The following is a 20,698-nucleotide window of genomic DNA, read 5'->3' as shown; positions in this document are numbered from 1 at the left end:
CCTGGTAAAGTGAGCAGAAGTTGAAGACAGGAGAAGGGCCCTCCTGAGGTGTAGAGTCAGTGAGAGCATGAACAAAATGGGTGTGTGGCAGAATTACTGGTTCATCAGCAGAAGAGCTGGTCTGACAGTGAAGGAAAACATCAGCAGTTTGGGCTTTTAGTTGCCACTTCATGCTAAAGTCTGCGTGCCAGTGGTGACAGTGGCAACCATAATTGTTGATTCTTGATTAAATGCACCTGCCCCTGCTCCCAGAAATCTCATTGGGTTTACAAGCCCTGCTTTTATGCTCCCTGTGACACTGACCCTGCTTCCCCAGCCACCCTGTAGTTAATACTTCCACACCCATTCCACTCCTGCGCATGACTTCTGTCAATGTCATTTCATATTTAATTTGTGTCTGCAGCAACTAGCTCTAAAGATTGAGTGTGGGGTGGTGTGTGTTAAAAACCTCTAAAATGTTGTGTATCCTTCTCTCTCAGAGAGTGTCCTCACCACCTGTGAAAGCATCTATCCAACAACCTGTAAGCAGCTCTCAGTCGCCTCTGCAGCCACCGCCAATGGAGCCCACTAAGAAGGTAGGGAACAAAACAGGTGGTCAGCTAACATTTTGCATTTTAGGGCAAGTAACACTTTGAATTGTGCCTGGAAACTAATTGGTATCCAGTGCAGTTGTGCCAGAAGTGGTATTATATATTAGAGTGCTGGACGAGCACCTGGGAGAACAGGGTTTGAATCCCCGCTCAGCCATGAATTTTGTTCTGTGAGCCACCCTGAGACCTCTGTGTATAGGGCAGTATATAATTTCAATAAATAATATAAAAAATAATGAAGCTCATTGGGTGATCTTGGGCCAGTCACCATCTCTTAGCCTAGCCTACCTCACCGAGTTGTTGTGAGGATGAAATGGGGAGGAGGAGAACCATGTACACCTCTTTGAGCTGCATGACGATCAAGATGGTACATAAATGTCGTGAACAAACACCATCCCACCTTGGTCAATAACCTGACACCTCTAAGCTGTCTTCAAAGGCAGATCCACTTACAGTGCACTGCAGTAGTCCAGCCAGAAGCTACCAGAGCATAGACAATACAAGTCAGGGACACAGCTGAGCCTCCAGTTGAAGCTGATAGAGGACACTTAGTACCACTGGTGCCAGTTGAGCCTCAAATGACAATAATGGGTCCAGACATACTCCTAAGCTATGTACCTTCTCCTTCAGAGGGACTGTTACTGCCATGCTTCTCATCTAGAATGTTTCTTTTAGCATAGAATCTTTTTTCTTGTTGTTTGCTGAGGATTATGCCCAGATTTGCCTGGGTGCTTTGGGAATACACTTGGCATATGGTACTACTCTTTGGACCAGCCTGAGTCTGACTTTTTCCTTCTGTTTCCTAACCCTTGTGCCTCTCCATAGGTTCAGAAGCCAGGCCTGCAGATAGTCACGGGGCAGCTGCCTCAAACAGTCTTGTCTTTTTCTTCGCCCCCCAACTTGCAGCCTTTCTTCGTGAATGGCTTCCACAAAGGACCCATGAAAACAAGTGGTAAAACTGGCCAGTCCAGCATGCCCAAAAAGGTACCCTGCCAACAAACCCCACTCAAATTAGATGAATATGTTGGGGAACATGAGACAATAGATGTCACAGGCCAGGCCTCTAGAAATGTGTGTCCTACTGAAATGATGCTGCTTCCAACATTCCAACATTCTGTTTTTGTTTAGGGGAGGTATTTGGAAATGTATACATGTACTTGCTTGTTCAGGGCACTGGGACCTGACCTCTCCTGCTCCCATAACCGACAGATAACGGCAGAACTGAAGCAGGGGTGGATTGGTGGGGAACATTTCATGAGAAACTTTGCGCTCTGCAAAATGTAGGACTTGGCTCTGGCCTGCAAGAAAATTGCTGTGTTGCAGAAATGCAGTACTTCCTGAGCCAGGCAAGTCAGTGTTGAATCAGATGAGGTCATGCATTGTATACCCTTGACCGTGGTGCAAGTAGCTATGATGCCTATGAAGAGGGAAGCAGGAAAGGTAACATGAGAGGCTCCATTGTGAATTCTCTGAGAAGGGAGGCTTGTATGTTGAGGGTGCATGCAAATGGCCCATCTGGGAATATTGTTCATTGCTTTTCTTCTTCTTTCTTCACAGCTTCTCTCGCAGCCAGGATCGCCATCTCCTCCATCTCCACCCCAAATGGATCTTGAGCAGCAGAACTCATCCTTCTTTGGTACTCCACCACCTTTGCCTCTCCCTGCCTCTTCCGTGTTGATGAAAGAACCACCAGGTTATGAAGAGGCTGTGAAGCAGCAGCCAAAGCCCCTTGAGGTGAGAGTAGCTCCTTTGTGTTGACAAATCAGAAGCATGTTGGTGCAGTTTTGCAAAAATAGTGCACACTTTGTTTGTCAGTCCTGAAATTCTCAGGAATCAAATATGCAACAGCCTCCCTAGGGTTAGAGCCATCTTCCATTTATGTGAGGTAGGACACAGATTGCAAGTGTCCACCCTTCATACCAAGCTGTGGTTGTGCCATTTTTGCGCTGTGACACCGACAGTCTGGTGAATGTGCAGTTTGGCCAGAATATCATTGGAAGATAAGTGTTGCTGCATAGCTGGTGAATGCAATGTCTAAATAAGCACCCGTTCCTTCTTTTTCAGGAAAATGGGTGTTCCAGTCAGCAAATGGATGACTTGTTTGACATCTTAATTGAGCATGGAGGTAAGTAGACAATTTGGATTTATGTTAGGGACTTCTGTTAGGGACCAGGCAGAGGGCCTTCTCGGTCGTGGCGCCTGCCCTGTGGAACGCCCTCCCATCAGATTTCAAAGTGATAAATAACTACCTGACATTCAGAAGACATCTTAAGGCAGCCCTGTTCAGGGAAGTTTTTAATCTGTGATATTTTAGTGTATTTTTGGTTTTTATGGAAGCCGCCCAGAGTGGCTGGGGAAACCCAGCCAGATGGGCGGGGTACAAATAATAAATTATTATTATTATTATTATTATTATTATTATTATTATTATTATTATTATTATTATTCTGTGGCTTCTGCAGCAGTGAGGCTGGCCATCTGAAAGAGAACACTAATGACCCTTTGTTTGAAGCCAGTTTAAGGAACAAATTTCCTTTGTATCTTTGTGTGTACGCTTGGTGCTGAAAGAGACATTTGTGCCACTTAGCAGATTTCAAAAGGATGTAGCAGCTTAATCTGCAGCAGTGCTCATGGGTTCTTTGAGCCATTGATGCGTGCAGCACTTGCACAGCCCTAAGACTTGTGGCTATGTTTAGGAGCAGTAAAAATATTGCAAGCATCCATGGATTTAAGTGTTGTTGTTTTCTCTCTCTCTCAGAGATTTCAGCTCAGTTCAAGGAGCAATCTTCCCCAGGAAGGAAAGGCGCCACTATTTCCCCAGGATGCCCTTCTCCGTCCAACAGCCACCATTCCTCAGAGCTCCCCCTGCAGGTGCCCATGAGCCACTCCAGCTCTATTAATCCCATCCCAGCAGGCAGGCTGGAAGACTTCTTGGTAAGCAGCACTGGCCTCCCCTTGCTGACAGCTGGCCCTGATGGACCTGAGCCTCTGTCCCTAATTGACCTCTACAGCGAGATGCTAAGCAGTTCAGCTATCCTGGACCACCCATCTTCACCCATGGACACATCAGAATTGCACTTTGCCCCTGAGTCTACTGGGGAACCAAGCTTGGACCTGGGAGAGGCTAACTTGGACAGTATGGATTGGTTGGAGCTGTCAGGAGGGCCAGTGATGAGCCTCACCCCCCTCAGTACTGCAACACCTAGCCTCTTCTCCACAGACTTCCTTGATGGACATGATTTACAGCTGCACTGGGATTCTTGCTTATAGCTCTCTGAGCATGCAGACTTCAGGGGAGCAGCACAGCTGGGTTGTAGGACACGGATGGGCTCTTAAGTGAAAGTCGCCTCTTTCTTAAGAGCCTTGCATTTTGACCAGCTTTCATGAAGCTAGAGCCAAGGGCACGTACCAGTGATGTCTTCTGATTCAACCTCAGGCAAGCTACCACACTTCTCATAGCTATTGGTGGACTAAGGCATGGTCCTTTCCTCAAATGTTCAGTGGTCGTACCAGTTGTATGACTTGTTGGAGGTTTTCAGAATGGAATGCTGCCTCTGGGTGGGGTTGAGGATTTAGTTCGAAGCTAAGAATCAAAAGCAGTTTGGAAGAACTTACTGGAGAAACCAGGCTTCCTTCCTGACCTTCAGTCTGCCTTGTTAGAAAGCAATTGTGCTTTTTTTTAACTGGGCAAAAGTTAATTTGGCCATCTTTGGAGATGAGGAGGTAGGAGGATGAGTACAGGACTAGTGAGGTTTCTGCTTATATGGATGAGGATCCTGTTCCAAGAGCATTTCCCTAACAATGCCATAGTATAGGTGCTTTCTGCCTGGCAAGAAAGCCAAGCCCAAGTTATGTGCCACAGCTTAGATACTAGCCATCTTCCTTTGGCTTGCTAATTCCTGCATGTAGCCCTTGTTCCACTAAAACTTAAGAGGCGGCTGTATGCCCTAGCTGTTGTATCTCACCTGACATTGTTGTCTCAGGTACTCAGTTGGTTATGAATCAAGACAGCTACATCAGGGATGATACTCCTAGCCCCCTGTAATAGCTCCTCTTAATAACCCTGCCTAGGAAACCTAGTTGGCTAGAAGTTACTTGTTCAAAGTGGTGGCGCTCTGTGAAGTTTGGGCCTTTGGGAAACATAAGCACTGGAGCACATGAGCACTGTGCTCCTGTTCTTAGTGCTTATGCTGTTCATGGGTTTCAGTTCAGCTACTCATCCCAAGGGTTTTCCTGCATATGAAGTATAGCTTTGTCTGATCTGGAGGTTGGTGTCATGGGGATGTCTGGTCTTGGCTGTAGGTTAAGGGTTGTGGCTCCACTTCCGTTTGGAGAGTTCAGCTGATCTCCGAGAGCATGAGCACTAACCTCCTCTCTGAGGCAAGTGTTTTTGGTGCTGCTTGCCTAAAGAGTTGCATGTCTTTCATTGCACAGAGGAACTTTCCTGTAGCCATAGTCCCTGCTGCTGTGTGGTTAAGAGAATGGTTAGAAACCACAGTCTTGCCTCTTGATACCTGGTTTCATTTATAGCTGGTAAAATTTCTGTATATAGCCGTTATAAAACTTGTTTTGTTTTTGGAAAGCAGATGAAGTTATCTACCTGGTTAGGGGGTAGTTACTTCCCTTTAGCTCCTACTGTGTGGTAAACTGTTGGGGAGCTGGTATTTTAGCCTGTGGTTTTGGTGGGAAAGAGGATTTGGTCCTTAGACTACCAGCTTTAGCCTTATTGCACATGTCACTCAAAGGAAATTGTATTTCTATTAGTCTCTTTCCCTCCCATAGAAAATACGTAGTTAAATGTGTCTGCTGGCACTGCCTTTCACCCCAAAGCAGAAGGAAGAAGGGTCCTGTCATTTGACAGGATCCAGGAGCCCCTTCTGTTTCTCTTATATTTTATCAAGTCTACATAACATATCCTAAACACCCCCTTTTATGATGAATGGAATTGAAGAGAATATTAGTTATGTGATTAGCCATTATCCTGAAATGGCCAACTGCACGTGAGTCTTATTTCATTCAGTAAAATACGACTGTTTTGGAAATTAGATTAATGGCTGCTGAAGGTGGCGTATCTCTTGTATACTCTTCAAGATGTACTACTAATATTGTCACTCAGTCTATCACTGATTGGGAAGGTTGGATCTAGACTTGGGATTGTTCACAGTATAGAAAAGCAGAATAAGCCAACTTATTGTGGGGAGAGGATCTGGTTCACTAGTATCATCTTACCTGTTTTCAGACTAAGAGCAGTTAATGAGTTTAGGCTGGAAAGTACTTGTTGGCCAGATCAGGGCTGCTTTAGCAGCAGCAGTGAGTTTGTGCTGAAAGTGCTATCCCCCAACAGCTGCCTGGTTTTGAAAGGGTAAACATGTCTAGTGTAAAATTATGAAGAAAAGTGCTATGGGTTAAGCCCATTGTAGGAATACTACTCTTTTGTGGAACGAGAAAGTGACTGGTATTAAGATGGGCTTTTTTGCCAGTGTCTGAAAACACATGGCTTATAAAATAAGTTCCCTAAATTCTCCTTTTATATCCCCAAAGTAAAACAAGAGTCTAAGGGTCTTCCTTTGGTTTGAATGTACGCACTCTTCTGCTGCTAACCACTGCTTGTATTTGATTAGCACGCACACTTATTCCACTATGCATCAATGAAAGGGGTTATCAGCACCCGCAAGAGGCTTACGCAGTGCTATAGTATTGGACCTGGAGTGAACATGCAACTGGAAAAGGGTATGGAATGAATATTATGGATAAATCAAATTATTTTTTCAGTTATTTGAAAAATCCATTTTATTAAAAAAAATTGTGTTGTAACATCTTTGTACATCTCATCTTTGGTCATGGCATAATGGATACTGATACGTGCCATGGTGAAAAGACAGCAAAGATATTCAACATTTGTGGAGGGATGAAGAGCCATTTCACGCCATTGTGACAGTTTCTCCTTCCTAAAAACAGCACCTTGAAAGAAGTGTGGCAAATTATCCAGTAGTAGAACAGAATGCAGCTATGGGGAAAGGGGCTTGCAATCTATTCTCATCCAGGTCACAGTCAGTATATTTTAGCTGACCAGACTGTAACAGTACTATTCACTGAATAAGAAACACAATATTTCAAGGCTGATTTACTTAATATTCAAATCCTAGAATCATTCGCAGAAGTGTCAATTTTTCCTTCCAACTACTAATACTTCCACATAACTCAGGAGAACAGAAATAAGGCTAAAGGCATCTGAAAAGCAGTCCTCCTTCCCTATTACTGTCTTAATCACAAGATGTGCAATTTACTTAGAAACCAAAATGACAAGTGATTGTGCTCCTGTCTTGCAGCCTCTACTACCATCCTCATCAGTGTAGGTTGCAGTTGACTCCCTGAGCCATCTCGGTCCTGAATCCATTTCCTGCTAAGCTACATCAAAATATACAGAGATTTCTGGATACATTTTACATCTTTTGGTAATCTCTCTCTTTTTTTACAAAGTTCCAGGCTAAAATGAACTGATGCTGTTCAGCTAAGAGCCAGAATTAAAGGCTAGGCTCCTGCTGCTCCACCCAAGGCAGTTTTAAACCAGCTAGCCATTTTAGGCACTTTGTGGCAGTAGCCCAGCCATTCACCTGCACTGTAGCACCTGGGAAAACTAGTCATGAATCACAGTTTCTCTTTCAGACACACACTAATAAGGGGTGTTTCACATGTTAGCATATGTAAGAAAATAAACATCATGAATAAAGTGAGCCTTGGAGGAACTTGGAATCTGTTGGTCTCCTCTCCCTGCCATAAATGAATCTTAACAGCTAGATTGGTTAACCTTGGGGAAATCCCCTCTTGCTGTACACCACACCTAGACAACTTTCTGTCTAACATTACTGTCTTCCCTCTTGCCCAGACTAGCAGGCCTTGAACAGGCTTGGTATCCAAGGGGCACAGACTCCTGAGTGGTACATGACTTCCATAATATTCACATGCTCTGCACAATCAAGTTAGTGACACCATGGGAAAGGGAAGCTAGACAGCCACAGTTTCAAACAATGCAGCACAACCCCTGCTCTCTTCAATATGCTACTGCCCACCTGTTAAGCAAACTGATACCAGTCCACAAGAGAACTCTTGACAAGCAAAGACGGTTGGTGAGAGGGACAGACTGAAGGGGAAACAGGCTGCGAGGGAGGAGAATATGCCAATGGTTTGATGTCATCCAAGAAGTCCAAACTGAGGCCAAAGAATCACCCATCTATGTCCCAGCTAAAGAGATGGTGCTTCACAAGCATGTCCTGGACTCCTTCCTTCAGTGGTTTCTTCTTCTCCTAAAAAAGGAAGGCAAAGGGTTTTTTCACATTTCCCCACTGTCGCTAGTATGTATGTACTGTGTGTGTGTGCTTCAGGGCCCACCACCATACCATCCCGGAAAACAAAAGGGTCCAGGCTGGGGCAAAGATTAGCTTGCTGTACCTCAGCCCCCTATGCAAATATAAGAGAGAACACAGTCTAACCCTAAACTGGGGTTGATGCAGATGCATGGGCTGTTGATTGACTAAAGGGACACATGCTTACCTCTCTTTTTACAGGGAGTTCCCAATCCTGAGAAAGGCTGAATGCAAATTTACTGAGGACTCTGCAACAGAACATATTAAGAGAGCTTAAAAGGGGGGCTAGGCAAACACCATAGGCAAAGTAATCAAACTGAAACCCACATTAAGTTCTGACACATTTACTTCATTCTGTTCTTACAATTAAAAATTGTGCTTGTTCCATAAACAAGAATTGCAAAACATTGTATCTGTCTACTGCCACAAATCAAGTCTTCAAGACATCTGACATTTCAAAGAACTGAAGAAGCAAGAAAGAAAACAGGCGTGGGTGCTTGGTGGTGTTTTTTAAAAGTGGCTCTTTAAAAAACCCTTGAGAAAAATCTAGACCTGAATTGTTCTGTCACCTCACAATTAACACAGCTGATGTGAAATATATACTGCCACATCTATTTAAGAGACAATACTTTATTTTAAAAAGAGGATTCCCAGCATCCTTACTAAGAGCACTTGGCAGTGCCACAGGCACAATTGACAGCTGTGTAAGAACATAGGAGACAAGTTGTATGATTTAGAAGAAGCATGCTTCCAGGTCTAACTGTCCTTAAGAAATACAAAACTCGGGTACTTCAGTAATCAATACATTTTCTCCTAGTTTTGCTGCACACAAACTCCTTTGTAGTTTGCTTTCTACTCAGCTCTACTACAGCTGAAGCTCAAGTGTACCCGTTCCCCTGTGTTTATCTCTTCTCATTCATGATCATCTAAGGCAAAAAGCCTTCTCAATGTAGAAACTCTGAGCAGTTCCCTCTTAGTAGTTGTCCACACTTCTGCTTGCCCCACTGGTTTCCCCTGGGAAAATCCCATTTGCCACTGAAATGAAACATCACGTTTTCTGCAGATTGACCCAATCCAGCAGCAAACAGGGATTGGGAAAGTGGTGGGGCAAGCAGAAGGGTGGATGAGCCCTTATTTTACTCTTCCATGAGCCAGCCTGGCTGATGCATCTTTATATGAGCTGTGACAACTGGTTATTTTCTATTTTTCTGGAGATGTTGGCTGTGGCAACCAAGGAGGTTTGGTGGTGTATGATGGCAAGGGGGGAAAAATCCTATTCTGCTAGGATAATGACTGATGAGCTCATCACAATGTACTGCCATTAGCCGTGCCATAAAGACCTATTCCTCCCAAGGAGGCTAAGATTGGGCAATGAAAGCAATTAGCATACCCTCTCTCCCTGTATGACATAGCCAAGTATGATTTCATTCACTTACATAAGGCTGCAGCTACCAGGAGGTGGAGTTGGGCAGTAAAATAAAGTGGGGAAAAGGAGGTTCCACCTACCTGAGCTCACACTTGATCTGCACCCAGCCAGGACTGCGCAAGAATGACCAGAGATGGAACCATTTCTCCACGGTCTGCAGGCTAGAGCACAACACCTCAAGCCACAAATGCAGCACCTGCTCACTGAAAAACAAGGCACAGGGAAAGTTACTAGCACACACACATGTTCCATTGCCACTGCATAAGGAAACCCAGGGAAAATAAAAGGTGGAAGACCTTGTGGCTCGGAAGCAGCAGAGCAGATCACACCTTTGGCTGCCAGCTCACAGCCCCTGCTGATGAAGCCCAATCTAAGCCACCCATTAGGCTCCTGTTCTCTGCTAACAAAAGCAGCCTTGTATGAAAAAGAACTGGAAGACTCACTTCAGTCCAATGCAGATAAGAGAACGAAGCTTCACATCCATCTGGGCATGTACTGCATCATGGGACATGTTGACAGACTGCACCGCCTGCAAAGGGGGGAAAGGGAGTTATATGGATTCTTATTCAGCAGCCTTTCTCTCCTGGGAGCCAAAAAGCTCAACCTGCATGCAAAAGGTATTCTACCCAAAGCATTTGGGCCTTAGAGGCAATGAGAGTGAAAGGACTCTAGATTGCCACCTGCTGGAAGAAACAGCACTCTGGGCTTGGCACAGGTCCACATCATTAGACCCTGAAAACAGACTGTCCCGTCATACAGACACCTTCATGACATCACCACACCCAATTAAAACACTAGAACAACTTACCCGATAAAGCAGCTCCTCTGGAGTTAGCACTTTCCCATCTTCATCCAACCTAGAACAGTAAATTAACAGATCCAGCTGATACCAAACAAGCGAGAGTCAGACGTTTGCCCTCCCCAGTGCCACACACAGGATAGAAGCAACAGTTCCTTTCAAAGAAGATTCTCAGTAGTCCTTGCAAATTTCAACACAGGCCACTTGGCTAGGAGCCTACACCACTAAAAGCTTGTAGCCCTCTGAAGAAAGCCTCATTTGGCAAGTAATCTCTGCAGCAGCCACTTGCTAGCCCATCCTACATCAATAACCTGGCCTATAACCACCACCATTGTATTATTTATATGCCACCCATCTGACTGGGTTGCCTCAGTCACTCAGGGTTGCTCCCAACAAAATAATAAAAACACAATAAAACATCAACTGTGGAGAACTTCACTGAACAGGGCTGCCTTAGGTCTTCTAAATGTCAAACAGTTGTTTATCTGTTTGACAAGGTAATATGTGAAAACATTGCAAGAAAAGTAAGTATCAGCAGGAAGGGTACATGACGGACAGGGAACATCTAATTCACTAGACTGATGAGAGAAACATTTACCTGTAGGTCTTGCAGAGCACAAGACGAGAATACACAGAGTCAAAGTCACGCTCCACTTCTCGCCCAGCAGCCTAGATAGAGAAGAGCACACAAGCACAGTTATTGATACAGCTGTCTCTTATTGGGACAGACCAGCAGGCCCACCCCCCCCCCCCCCGCCTGCAATTACTACACTCTCCCAGAAGCCTCTGTACTTGCCAGATGCACAGAGGTGTCATGTACTTGCCATACTATTTCTAAAGACCCTGCAGACACCAAGTGCCTCTCTTACCTCTTCAATGAAGAGCCAGGGGTGGCAGGGCCCCCCCAGCAGAGATGGCCTCTTCAGCCCGTGTTCAAATATGGCTTTGAGGGCTGGGCAGAGTGTCCCTCGAACCAAGTCCGTCACACCTTCAGTGACAGAGTCATCTCCAGCAATGGAATACTTAGAGGAACAAGAGAACAGCCTCCATTAATGGATGAGAAGCCACAGCAAACAGAAAGGCACATATGGTAGCTACTATAATATTTACCTTACTATTTATGAATGCTGTTTCATATGCCCACCCCGCTATTTCATAGGAGGATGCCTAGGCAACCGCAAAGTCCACATGACAAAATAGTTTAATAAGCTCACAGTTGGCATTACCAAGCTCCTCCAATCACCTGGCTAGCAAGTATATGAATGAAGCTGTTAGACTATCCCTTTCACTGCCCCTCCCAACTGGTTGCTGGCAAATCTGGTTTTATCTTCAGTCGTCCCAAATATAAATTATTGGCTTTGCCACGGATTTATTGAGTGAGCTTGGATTTGTCACCTTATTCCTATATGGTCTATCTCTCCCACTGGGGTAGGGGAATAATGGTATCTCATATTTCCCAAATCTGAAACATACAGTGCACAAATCTTGCACAGAATGGGATTATATTTAATGGTTTTGTGTTCAGGTAACCAGATTGTCATTGGGTGACTAAAAGGTATGGACTTTTGCAGCATGTGATTCCCACTCGCCCAGACTGAAACTCTGCTTCTCAGCATCTACTTCCCCACCATGTCCTTTACAAAGATCCAGAGAACAGTAGACACTAATGGCAGGAAGCAGGACCGTAAATTTAATATGGAAACGTTACCTCTTTGCTCCGTTCATCCAGAACTTCCACAAACTTTGCGGGAAACCAACCTATAAAGAGCAAGGAAATATCAGGATAGCAATCTAGTCTTGGTATCAGCCTGTATATAAGCAAACAGTATTTGTGGCACAGGCTGTGAAGGTAGCCCCCCCTCCCAATAGATTTAACATTATTGTTTGGGGGTGGACAAAGATTCCTCCCTCACACAAATCCCATTTGCACTTACCTCTCAGACCATTCAGTTCTCCCACCCAACAGTGCTCATCCTTCTGAGAGATGATCTGCAGCAATTGAAAGGAGGGAAATTGATCATACGGAGGAAAAAGCGGAGCAGCAAGCAATGTGTGGAAGCAAATATGGAATCTGAGCTGAGATACCCACGTAGTGGAAGTTACCCCCAATTATTTTTAGTGTATACTGCAGAAAAAACCAAACTTCACTCTGTTTGTTGTTCCTTATTCATATAATGTCTGATTTCTCCACCCCCCTACATGATGCTACCATTCTGTTGGTCCCGACCATCGTACCGTGATGATATCATTCTTACGGAAGCCCAGTTCATCATCATCATGGCGCTCAAAATCCAGCAATGCCTTGGCCCGTCGCCGATGGTTCCGACAACAAGCCACATAGCTTTCATGGTCCCGCTGGTGGCTCTCCATGGTGTAATCAGGAGTCAAATCCTGGTTGGGGGACAAACAAGAGTAATCTGAATTCATGCCAAGCAGAAGGCAGAGATTAACAAGGGATGAGGACATTCTTCCAGTTTTGTATCTTCCCATATTCCCTCATGAGGCAAGTTCTCACCCAACAAGCCCCTCCTTCAGTAAATTGGGTACAGTGGTAACCATCTCAGTAGCAGGAAGCATAGGTTTTCTTGTGGGAGATCCCCTACTCACTATGCTACAGCTCTTGGGATCCACACACTGAAAATGCCGTGCCACTTGCAGGATGGCCTCGCGCAACTCTGCAACCAGCTCCGTCTGCTTAATGTTCTTGGCCTTCAGTGCCTCCATGTCATCTTCCCCTGGAAGGAAGGCAGAAACAAAGAAAGGATAAGGAAATCACTCGAGCAGAGCAAAGCGGCAACCCAGTCAGATGCGTGGGGTATGAGAAGTAAACCATCATCATCATTCTCTTAGTTTTCCCCTCTTCATCTGAAGCATCTGCTATTTGGAAACATACTGCTTCTATACACCGAGTTTCCATTTTGTTCTCATAGCACAAAGACAGACTTCCCTTCTATTCAATTGTCTAATCCAAAGTTGGCCAACCTGTGGCCAATGCTGATGTTTGGACTACAGCGCCCATACTCCCTAGCCACTGGTCATGCTACCACAGGTTAGAAATCCTTGGTCTAAACAAAGGAGCAAATAAGACCATTGCCATTGCTCTTCTAGTATAACAAGAGAGGATGAATTTCTTCCATCATTTCATGTCTCAATCACATCCACTTCCACTAGTCATATTTTTTCCTAAAGTCTTATACTTTTAGTTGCCTTTCTGCAGGATATTTCTTTTAAGATAGGGCAACAGAACTCTACACACTATTCTACATAAGGGTGTTTCAAGGAGTTATGGGCAACCTAATACTTGCTGCTTTATTTTCACCCATACCTAGGTTCCTACCAATTGTGTTTTTCCTTTTACTTTTTAGTGCCGCTCTATTCCTGAACTGATGTTAATTACAACAGGTCTTTTAAAAAATCCAATCTGTGTTCCACATGAAGACATAAAATGAGAAAGAGTGGAGATGTGCCTTATGCCCCATCTCAAAGCCCCATAAATATGTTTTATAACCAGCCTCTTGGCAGAAAAGAGAGAGACTGAAGCCTAGTTCAGTTTCTCAGGCCTCCTCAAAAGCTACATAAAAAAACCTAAGAGCGTGCTTAAGATAGAATAAAATAAGGGCACACCTACAGTGTAAACTTAAAACTAAGTTAACTGCCCTGAGCTCCCTACAAAGCAACTTCATTGAAGGATTTAAAGGCCTATAAACCCCATGGCACAGTTACACAGATTAAAAAACAGGTTTGTTTCTGCAGCGCGGATTGCCCAGGGACAGTCCTTTATTAGTGAATAGTCTCAAAAGTAGTGCAGCCTTTCAGAAGTGATCAATAAGTAAGGAGGGCAGTTCTCTACTCGTAAATACTACTTGTGTCTCATATTACTTTCTTTCTCTGGACCTTTAAAGAGGACAAAGAGCACGGGCTTCACCTGGGGTTCCATCACAGCCACTGAAGAGGAACACTCCTGCGTACAGCAGAATAAACAGCTTGTACACGACTCCCAAGAGGTTAATTTTTAAAAAGATGAATCTAGGCAGCAGACAGAAGTGTCTCCTTACTTACCCTGAAGGCAAGCAGAGTGCTTAGTACAGTGTACAATAGTGCAAGGAAAGCCTATGGCCATGTTTGCACTAAATCATAATTTAGCACAATGTGCACAAGCTGGAATGAACCTGAATGTGCCTCTGACTCATGTACTCCTTTTCCCACCCTCAGCCACTTATTCTGCATGGGGGTGGGGGGTGGGGAGGAAGGAAGCTTGAGGATTTATTTGGCTCATTCCATTACGCATCCCAGTACACTATAAATAAATAAAATATGGTTGAGTGTGAAGTGCCAACACACAGCCAATCTAGCAGACACCCACTATGTTTTGCCCTCTACATTTACCATGTTTGCTGTATCAACTGTTCCAACCTGTGCAGGGCAACAGTAATAGGCTCATGCATTTCTCCTTACCAAAAAGCAGAGAGGTGATGCCAGACTTCCTGCGCTGCGTCCTGCGTCGCACAATCTGAGAGAGACAGAAGACCAAGACTCATTAAAGAGAGAATACAGTGGTGCCCCGCAAGATGAATGCCTCGCAAGACGAAAAACCCGCTAGACGAAAGGGTTTTCCGTTTTTCGAGGCGCTTCGCAAGACGAATTTCCCTATGGGCTTGCTTCGCAAGATGATAACGTCTTGCGATTTTTTTCGCTTTTTTCTCCCTTTTTCTAAGCCGCTAAGCCGCTAATAGCCGCTAAGCCGCTAATAGCGCTAAGCCGCTAATAGGGTTGCTTCGCAAGACGAAAAAACCGCTAGACGAAGAGACTCGCGGAACGGATTCTTTTCATCTTGCGAGGCACCACTGTATAGTAAAAACACTATAGCGACTGGCTACATTATGTTCAGTATGGTAAAACAGATCTTGTGGGTCACTTACATCAAACATACACACATACGTATGTACATATTTTTATTTGTATGCCACCTTTCCACAGTTCAAACATGCTCAAGGCAGCTTACAACACAAAAATAATACATAACTGCAACATAATGAAAGTAGTCATAAACAATAAATAAAACATCAAAGACTACGCAACCAAACGGAACAATTTCCACATAAATAACAAGATCTAAAATAAAGATACAAAAAGCCAACAGCAACAACCTCCCTCTCAAACAACATGCCAGCCCAAGGGGGATAGAAAAAGAGAAGTATGGGGGACCAGAAAAGCTATACTGGACATAGCAGGAAGTATGGGATGTCTGGCAGCACGTCTTCAATAATACATCCAAGACTGACTCAACATCACTACCACTACCTATGAACAACAAAGGCAACAGAAGCCAAGCCTGAGAAAGGAAATATTTTTTAACTTGTGATTCCCAAGAGCTTTAGAAATATACCTTTGATAAGTTGACAGAAGCCCCTGCATTGAGCAGCTGCCCTTGGTCCGCAATGAGGTAAGCTAGGTGCTTGCACCGCTGAGTCTCCACTGCCACGTCCGTCAGGGAACCAGCGACACGCATGGCTTCCTGCAGGAGCACGTCTGGATCTTCAATTTGAGAGGGGATGTCCGAGAGTGTGTTGAAGATGGAGGCAGAGTTCTCTGACTGAATCAACTCATCTTCCTGCGTTAACAGGAACGAGGCATTCTGCGTGTTATGCTCTGGAATACCCTTGCAATTCTCACCGCCCCATTATCTGCATCTAACTCTATTCCCATGATGAAAGTTTGCACGGTGAATGCAGGGCAACAATCAATGCATGCTTCTGTTAATCTCCCTTTGCACCCAATTATTTTCCTATAAAGGAATTCCTTAATGCTACACTGAATTTCAGCCACACATCAATTTGCCCAACACAGAACCAGAAGAGCAGAGGTCATTTCTCAAAGTGTTTCTTGAAACAGATCATTGTCAACAATTACAGTCTATATACTAGTTCGCTGGCATTATTCAGAAGACAAAAAAGCAGCAAAGACAACAGCGGGTGGCAAAAGGAGCTACTGCACACCCAGATTTCGAAAGAATGATATATGGCATTTTTTGTTTTTCTTTCCTTACACACACAGACCGCCTCTCATAAAGATAGGGGGTGGGTGGGAATCCAGAGAGCGGTCCCTGTATATAACACTCATTCCATGAGGCGAAAGCGGAGGAGTGTTGGTTACCTTCATGCTGAGCATGCCCAGTGTGACCTGGAAGAGAACTATGGAGCCCTGGTAGAAAAAGAGGTCCCAAATTCGTAGCAACAGCTTGATATGCACAACGCTAGCAAATGATGTGAGGAACCAGTGCAGGGTGATCAAGGAGAGCTCTGTGAATGGAGACAGTAAAGAAGGTGTATCATTCTAGTTTACCAATCACCCACACGAGGAAGAATCCATCCTACCCCTGCCCTCCATAGAATCACTTTCCACTTCCAACATAAAACAGACAACACTCACATCTATTCCAAATAATCTACCAATGTCATTATGATTGTAACAGTGCAGGCAAATACAGCTCCCTTCTCAGTCCTTTTCACTAGGTCAAGCCAGAGCCAAATAAACAATGATCAGTAAACCAAGGACTAAACTTGCCTACAGATTGTGGTTTGCTTGGAGCAAAACAACCTAGTTCCTAGTTCAGACAGAATACTAAGCAAAGGACTGTGGTTTGCTTGCTACTGGTATGCAGGAAAAGTGGCCCAAATAGGCACATTCACAGCAAGCCATTAACTATAGCTTACCATAACAAGCAAATAACAAGCAAATGAGGCCACTGATAATATTTCTGCTTAAAACAAGAATTTTCAAATAGCACAAGAGATTATGTGCACACAAGCATATATTTCCTTCCATTTCAACCCAAATACCAAGCTAAAGTGACTCATGCTCAAAAGCATGTTTGACTCATTTGCACTACTAAATTCCCTTAGCAGCCACATGCACAGTGTGTTAACAATGTGGCTCACAGAAGAGAGCTGTACCCTGAATCTCAAAACCTTCAGCTGACCAAGGGAGGCTCTCACCAATGTCATGCTCCTGGAGAAGTTTGTCCAGTTGTGGCAAGTACTGCACAATGAGATGCCGCAAGACGCGCTGGTCAGTCTGGACGCCCATCAGAGTAGTGTTGAAGTAGGAGGCCGGCACCAGGTCCTCAATGATAGCACACATCATCCAGAAGGCATCTTCTTCTTCCAAGAAAAGAAGTAAGGAAGCGACTACCTAGCAGGGGAGGAAAACATGGAGATAAGCTGAAAAGCATCTGTAACAGCCCACTGGTGCCCTCCCTCACAGCAGCAGAATTTTAGGGATAGAAAGTAATTAGCCATGGTGAGAACAGGATATTAGATGATGAACCTTTGGGCCAAATGAGCAATACTATAATGTTTTCATGCAAAGCAGCCTCATAGTTTCAGTAAAAGGATAATAATGGGATAAAGGAAACCTCTGTGACTCCAGGAAGACTTATTTATTTGAGCTCTTAATATGCTGCTTAATTGCCAAAGTTCTTCTGTAAGAGGGAGAAGGATCCTTGTGGCCCTCCAGTCCCCAGACCACATCCCTACCAGCCCTGCTTCACATCCTCCTCAAGTCCCTTCGCTTGGTTGGAATGTGTCCTTGAACTATGATACCTGCCTGCCTGGGTAGAGAGGGGTGTGTCTAGGAAGTAGCTTACCACACAAGGCACAGTGCACATTCATTGCTCTGCACAGTTGGTTGTCCACTACTAGCATCTCACCCCTGGAAGGTTGACCAGAAGGGAATGCTGCCCTTATCGTTTCTTTTTCTAAGTTTGTGCTTATTTTGTTCTTATTTATACGCAACTTCCATTTTCTGAAGGAAGTCTTATTTCCCCCGCCCCCAAGTTTCCTCTACGAAATCAAAACATGACTGTCCATCCGAATATATATGCTGAATTTTATAGTGCAGTTTAACGACACTTGTATGTCACAACAGGCCCTGAATACTACTTAAAATTAAGTGCAGGGTCATCTCCATGACCGTCAGCTCTAAAGTACAGTCATTTAGCCTATCTAGTAATTGTACGTGTACGGGAACACACACTGATTCAGTCTACGTGAGGATAACTGAAGTCACTCGTAACTACATTTCCTCACTGGATGCAGCTTTTGATTTAATTCTCCATCTCATAAACAACCAGAGCATTTTTGTCAGGCGGACAATGATGCACCCCCAGAATTAAATTACCCTTGGGCCTGGTAATTCTGTAGAGCAGACTGCTCCTTTTGATATGTCTAGCTTGTTGGAATGGATGTCCTCAGGTGTACAGAGTGATACCGCCTCCAGTTCACCCTTACTTGCACTTCCTAAAGGGTTAATATCTGTAGACTGACTTGTCTGCTAGTTTTCCATTGCATAACTGTGGGCCACTCTCTCAATGTGAGCCAAGTTGGGAGCTTGTGCTGCAGGCTGGCTTACATATGATTTAAATAAATTCTAAACAGAGTTATGAATAGGGAGCAATGTAGCATAAGTTCATAAAGTAACTTTGATTCTAACCTATGGTGCTAATAACTTTGCTAGTCATACAGAGGTAGCTCCAGAGTCTTTGGTGAGCCCTGCCACTGAAACGGCCTTCATTTCTCCCCATCACAAAGACCTTGAGCTGCAGTAAATATTACATGGGCAAAAGGGATGTTGCTGAAAATGGCACCTATGTGGTATAACAATTCTTCATTCCCCCTGATGAAACATATAGGACATCTAACTGCACAGATGACTGTAGGAATCTCCATTTCCCTACTTCCAATTCTTGGTGGCTGTTTCTGAGGATGTGGAGGTTTTCCAAGTTACAGTGGCTATACCTGAAACAGGCTACTTTATGGCTTACAGCTGGGTGTTAGCAAATACTCACCATGGTCATGCTACTCCTGGCAGGAGTAATATATTATGTTTAGTGGTGCCATCACCTCTGCAGTAAACTGGATTAAAAAAAAGTATGTTGCTGCCTGTACAGGTACCTGTGAATTCCTCTCATCTGCTGTGAGCAGATTCCCAAGGGAAACAATAACAACTCACATATAACCACAATAGGAGAGGTTTATTTACCATGCCAGTGCCTTGACAATAGCCTATTTCGGGATACAGCCATGCCAGTCCCCGGAGAATTCTGCGTAGCCGCGGCACTCCAATACTATTCATGTTGGAAAAGCAGGCATTGCTGGGCATGGTGCGGAGCAAATCTTTCTCAATCTAACAGAAATCAAGTATCACGGATTAGCATTCTAAACTCAGTTAGCAATTATCCCCCCCATCTTCTTTTTTCTTTCTCTAGTCCCCTGGGCTGTCCTTACATTCTTTGCACCCCCACAAAGTAGGCCTGTAGTCTGAGGCTGCCATTTCACCTCAGAATGGAAGCCTCACAAAGCACATGCAAACTTCCATCCATTCAGTATAATGCCTCATCTGCAACCTGAAGTGAACTGCTCAAAGTGAGTGAGTAAGCAGCACATCTCTTACTGCACACTCAAGATAAAAATGTACCAAATAGTTCTGAGTTTTATGTGCCAATGCACATTCTAGCAGTCCCCCCCCCCCAAGCAGCCTGGTTGAGACCCTGACTGCCACAAACAGTATCAATGGTGCCATTGTGAGAGGGCCTATTAGCAGGCTTCCTCAACCTGGCGCTGTCCTGATGGCTCCCAACAGAATAGCCAGAGATGATAGGAGTTGCAGTCCAAAACATATGGACGGCACCAGGCTACCAAAGCCTGCTTTAACGGTTGACTTTTGCTTCAGAAGCCTTGCCCAGTTCCAAAGGCTGTCTTGGATGCCTCTACTCTGTGATTCTTTCTCTTCCTGCCTACCTGTCACCTTCCAACCACTGGTGACAGATTAGTTACAATGGGGGGGGGAAGGAAGGCTCAACTTTATGCACCTTGCAAAAGGTATGAGATCTGAAGAAGGCACTCACAGCGCTATACATGGCACCTCCCATTTTGCTTTATTTATAAAGTTGCTTTGTCTTCCCTACTAGTTTTACAAAGTCCTGTCCCCTTCATTAGGTTGTTGGTGTTTGTCCTTAATGGGCTGAGAATCACATTAATCTAAGGGCAGATGTACCTCATATATTTAAAGCACATCTAATGCACGTTTAAAACACATGGCTTTTCCCAAATATTCATGGGAACTATAGTTTGTTAAGGATGCTGGAAATTGTGCCTCTATGAGGGGGAAACTACACTTCGCAGGATTCTTTGGGGAAAGTCATGTGCATTAAATGCATGTTGGATGTACTTTAAATGTATGGTGTGGATCGGCTCTAAGAGTCTGAGGATTAAAAGTTAGGACTCAGTGGTGCTATTTAGAGCTTAACACACACAACCTTGTATAGTGATCTCCAGACTAGTTCTTCACATTTTGTTCAGTGTTTATATCCAACAGCAAGAGTCTAAGCAAAGCGCCTCATGAATACATGTTAGTACATCAACAGAATGATATTTTATGCGCACACTACACCTAAAGGGTAATTAGCTGCTGCTGAGTGGAAAGAAGATTTGTGCTGGCTGAGAGAGATGCTTACAAAGTT

At 44.3% G+C, this 20,698-nt stretch overlaps 2 protein-coding genes across 5 annotated transcripts in view; one reads left to right on the top strand and one right to left on the bottom strand.

Moving 5' to 3' along the window:
- MRTFA (myocardin related transcription factor A) overlaps positions 1–6,404 on the top strand; it is a 76,470-nt gene extending 70,066 nt beyond the window's left edge. For both annotated transcript variants that reach the window (XM_079994559.1, XM_079994558.1), the window contains exons 11-15: positions 480–575; positions 1,416–1,574; positions 2,148–2,324; positions 2,655–2,715; positions 3,349–6,404. In XM_079994559.1, coding sequence (XP_079850685.1) covers positions 480–575; positions 1,416–1,574; positions 2,148–2,324; positions 2,655–2,715; positions 3,349–3,860 — 1,005 coding nt within the window. In that variant the 3' untranslated portion in view covers positions 3,861–6,404. The remainder of the gene's footprint in view (positions 1–479; positions 576–1,415; positions 1,575–2,147; positions 2,325–2,654; positions 2,716–3,348) is intronic.
- SGSM3 (small G protein signaling modulator 3) overlaps positions 6,351–20,698 on the bottom strand; it is a 27,021-nt gene continuing 12,673 nt past the window's right edge. For 2 of the 3 annotated variants that reach the window (XM_079994565.1, XM_079994567.1), the window contains 16 exons: positions 19,219–19,362; positions 17,175–17,370; positions 16,333–16,478; positions 15,566–15,790; positions 14,635–14,689; positions 12,787–12,914; positions 12,415–12,570; positions 12,114–12,168; positions 11,888–11,937; positions 11,049–11,201; positions 10,778–10,848; positions 10,189–10,237; positions 9,824–9,909; positions 9,461–9,583; positions 8,142–8,202; positions 6,351–7,894 (listed from right to left, as the gene is read on the bottom strand). In XM_079994565.1, the coding sequence (XP_079850691.1) occupies positions 7,814–7,894; positions 8,142–8,202; positions 9,461–9,583; positions 9,824–9,909; positions 10,189–10,237; positions 10,778–10,848; positions 11,049–11,201; positions 11,888–11,937; positions 12,114–12,168; positions 12,415–12,570; positions 12,787–12,914; positions 14,635–14,689; positions 15,566–15,790; positions 16,333–16,478; positions 17,175–17,370; positions 19,219–19,362 (1,779 nt within the window). In that variant the 3' untranslated portion in view covers positions 6,351–7,813. The remainder of the gene's footprint in view (positions 7,895–8,141; positions 8,203–9,460; positions 9,584–9,823; positions 9,910–10,188; positions 10,238–10,777; positions 10,849–11,048; positions 11,202–11,887; positions 11,938–12,113; positions 12,169–12,414; positions 12,571–12,786; positions 12,915–14,634; positions 14,690–15,565; positions 15,791–16,332; positions 16,479–17,174; positions 17,371–19,218; positions 19,363–20,698) is intronic. The other variant, XM_079994566.1, reaches the window with a different exon arrangement.

This window comes from Podarcis cretensis (assembly GCF_951804945.1).
Source record: "Podarcis cretensis genome assembly, chromosome: 10".
Taxonomy (NCBI): domain Eukaryota; kingdom Metazoa; phylum Chordata; class Lepidosauria; order Squamata; family Lacertidae; genus Podarcis; species Podarcis cretensis.
This window is presented reverse-complemented; position numbering and strand designations above follow the sequence as displayed.